This window comes from Asparagus officinalis, chromosome 10, assembly GCF_001876935.1.
Source record: "Asparagus officinalis chromosome 10, Aspof.V1, whole genome shotgun sequence".
Lineage (NCBI taxonomy): Eukaryota > Viridiplantae > Streptophyta > Magnoliopsida > Asparagales > Asparagaceae > Asparagus > Asparagus officinalis.
The window spans coordinates 5,444,294-5,447,823 of record NC_033803.1 but is presented as its reverse complement, the minus strand read 5'-3'; the positions used below and the strand labels follow the sequence as shown (position 1 = coordinate 5,447,823).

General features: G+C 38.4%; 1 protein-coding gene across 1 annotated transcript in view; it reads right to left on the bottom strand.

Moving 5' to 3' along the window:
• LOC109825911 overlaps window positions 1,919–3,530 on the bottom strand; it is a 13,750-nt gene continuing 12,138 nt past the window's right edge. Inside the window, exons 11-12 of the mRNA XM_020392822.1 lie at window positions 2,882–3,008; window positions 1,919–2,791 (exon numbers count right to left, since the gene is read on the bottom strand). Coding sequence (XP_020248411.1) covers window positions 2,217–2,791; window positions 2,882–3,008 — 702 coding nt within the window. The 3' untranslated portion in view covers window positions 1,919–2,216. The remainder of the gene's footprint in view (window positions 2,792–2,881; window positions 3,009–3,530) is intronic.

Sequence of the window (3,530 nt, the reverse complement as noted above, 5' to 3'; positions counted from 1 at the left end):
CGTGGGGCAGGGGATGGTGGTGGGCGTTTGTGGGGGTGCATGGAGGGAAGAATACGAGGGATGAGTAGGAGACTTTTCTTTTACTTCTTTCCTTGCTGATTTTTTAGGGTTAGGGTTTGAAGAGACGGAGAGAAGAGCGAGAGGGGGTATTAGGTTTGGAAAATGATAGGGGCACACCCCCAACCACAATCTCAACCACACCCCCCTCTCTCATTTGCTATAGTGCACCAGGCCCCATAAAGGATTTTAAATTTTAAAATCTTATGTGGAGTCCGGTACACTGTAGCAAATGAGAGAGGGGGTGTGGTTGAGGTTGTGGTTGATGGTGTGCCCCTAGTGCCACCCATTAGGTTTTTATGGAGGTGCTGCATGGGAGGGGTAGGTAGGTTTTTGTTTTTGGGTATTTGCATAGTGGTCCCTTACCTCTTTAATATTTCAATATTGGTCCCTCAATTTATCTACATTGTTAATTAGTCCCTTAAATCATATTAATTATGGGCTTTGCTTCGGTGCTCCTAAAATCGTTTATTAATTTATATTTTTAAAAAGGGTAAATTTGGAAAAACAAATAAATCTTCGTCCCCACCAATTTCTCATCCACAGAACTCCATCAAACGCGTATAAATCCGTTTAAATAGAATCATAGGTGAATTACGCTAAGAAAATTCCTCAATAAAGATATCAACAAGAAATCTAACATGTGATTGAATGCGATACAAGGAAATTGGATCCGAAGAAAATCGACCATCAACCATGTTGATGAACTTAAACAAAGCAATCATGTTCATTCAAAATCTCAGTTGTTTAGTTAAAAATTAATCGAATGAAGGTTCACAAGGCCTAAGAGAAAGCCAATTAATGTCGGGCTCGTACATACAGTTCCTCCATGCAAAAACAATTTCTTTCCAGTCAGATTGGCCCGGTGGCGACACTCATGATCTCGGGCTTAATACTCTAGAGAAAGAAGACGCTCGTATGAAGTATTTCATAGGATCGATGACCATATCAAAAATTAAATTCCATTAGGTTTGGCCATCCGCGCAATGAATTAGGGGATTGGAGAAGAAAACCACGTCAAAAAAATAAAGACCCCGAGAGTTTTTCATTAGTTGGAGAATTCTAACTACTTCCTATTTATCTTCTTATTTATACTTCCTAAAATAACCTTTTTATCTAAGTGAAATTACTTTTTTGGGTGTGGAACTACTGTCAACTAACTTATCCCTCAAATTTAGGATGTGAGAGAGATTTTTAGGGAAACAAACTACACCAACTGCTTGGGAGCACCGAAGCTGTTGGCATTAATTATTACGTTTTAAAATTGTTAAATCTAACCGGATCAGTAAATTTTAAATTTTATTGATATGGGTTATGTTTGTTTTGCAATTGATTTAACTAGTCCTCCACTAAAAATAAACTGTTTCAATTTATTGGGTTTTTTAATGCTAATAAGATTGAGACAACCGGCCCGTTGTCATCCTCTTCACCACCTATCTCAATTTCTCTCTTTATTAATGTTTTGCTACTTTTTTCACTAAACTCTGGACGGATTAAACTTCTCTATGGCACCAAGTTCAAGCAAATATCCAGGCCCCTACCATCAGCTCAAATTAAAATCACACGAGCAAAAAGCTTGACCTTTTGTATAACAGTATCTACCTCTGTTTCTACGCAAGTTCATTTACTTTCTCCAATACTTCAGGGAGTTGAAGCCTTTCTGCACATAAATTCAAATTCCTGTTGATATCGCTCTGCATCATCTGAGAAAATGCTTGCTGCATCATCCGGTTCAACTCGCAGTCAACACGCCTCCCAATTGACAGAGAGATGCAGTCCAAGGACTTACAATTTTGAACATACTTTCGTCCTCAAACATACCAAATCTCATTCACTCAAAATCTAAAAATAGAAATCAGTATGAGAAAAAATTAAATAAAAAAAAAAACAGGCACTCAAATGATATGTGCCAGAAAAGAAAATGTACCCATATAGACTTAAATTCGGAGTAAAACCTTGGCTTTCCATCTCTTATATACAAGCAGCCATGATTCTACACTCTGAAAACAGCAACTAACCAAAAAGAGGAGAATATTTCCCAAAAAAACATGCTCCTGTGTGGTTATGAACAGATGCAAAAGGGCTTTCTTCAATATTTGCCCTCAGTGACTATTTCCTACCGGTAATCAATATACAAAGCCTAGTTTCCTCCAAACAGGCTACTTATTAATGACGCGACCAAAGAGAAGCAATGATGTGCTGACATCAGGCCTTTCTTGATCTTGGTTTGTAACGTGCTTTGGCCGCTCCTTCTCAAGAGTAGGAACTGCAAGGGATAGAGAAAGTGATGCTGAAACATCTTCGTCTTCATCTAGATTTTTCCATTGCCTCCCCTTGTGTGCATTTTGTCTTCCCCAAAGAGCAAGTTCAAGATTTGGGTTTTTAGTTTCCTGATCGTCTTCGTCATCTGAAGAGAGTATGTGTATTAGGTTTTCCGGTTTGGTATTATTCTGTACAGGACTCGGTTCCACTGGGAAGAAGTTCAATGATTCTGTGGACTGTTGATTCCAGATGCCAGACAAGGGATGCACTTTAGATGAAGATCTCATGCTTGATGTTTCTTCTCCATAACATATCCTTTTCTGTTTTCTTTCATCATTTGAGACCATGGTTTCATTGATATCTACAGAGATTAAATTGGTTGAGGATACGTGTGAACGCTTCCTGTTTGGCTTCTCCTCCATTGATATCTCTTCTTCCCCCAGTCTTTTCCCACTTCTGCTGCTTTCGACATCTGCAGAATAAACAAGAGGAGAATTGAACACATTTATAATATCAAATTAATGGCAGACATAGTCTGAGACTTGACTGAATAGTAAATTACCTTCACTGCAATCTGGAGTCGAGTAGGAGACCGATGCTCTGCTAAGCCAAACCTGTTCGTTAATAGCGTGAGTGTGAGATGTTGAAGTTACAGCCTGTCTTCCCTCAAAACCATAACCAATTTTTTTCTGCATGCAAGTAGATTCATGTCAAGGAAAGAAAATTATATCACCAAACAGTAGCTGGTGGCTCTAAACATCAATTAGTTTAAAAATAAAAACAAGAACTAAGGGTGGCAATGAGCAAATTCTGTGAAGAGCCTTAGCACTGCTCTAAACCCCTCAGTGGGAAGGACATGGATAAAACACTATCAACCACAGACTAATATAGAAGATGGTAAACATCTGCCAGAAACCATTCTCGAAGATAGTGTTCCCCAGCAAACATTGTCCAATTCTATATTGAGCTCATCAGATCTCAGCATCGTGCCCAGCGTACTCTATTGTCAAAGATAAGCCTTCTCCTTTCTAATAATATATAGTAATAAAAGTACCATCAATCTAAAGTAGCAATGAGAGAGGTGTGCTTATGTTAACTGGTAACAAAAAAGAAAATGGAAGACGTTGCCAAAAGACAGCAATTACGTTAGAGAAAATGACAGATAGAGGCTGATAGATAGAACTTATATTAAAAAGATGATCACCAAAATT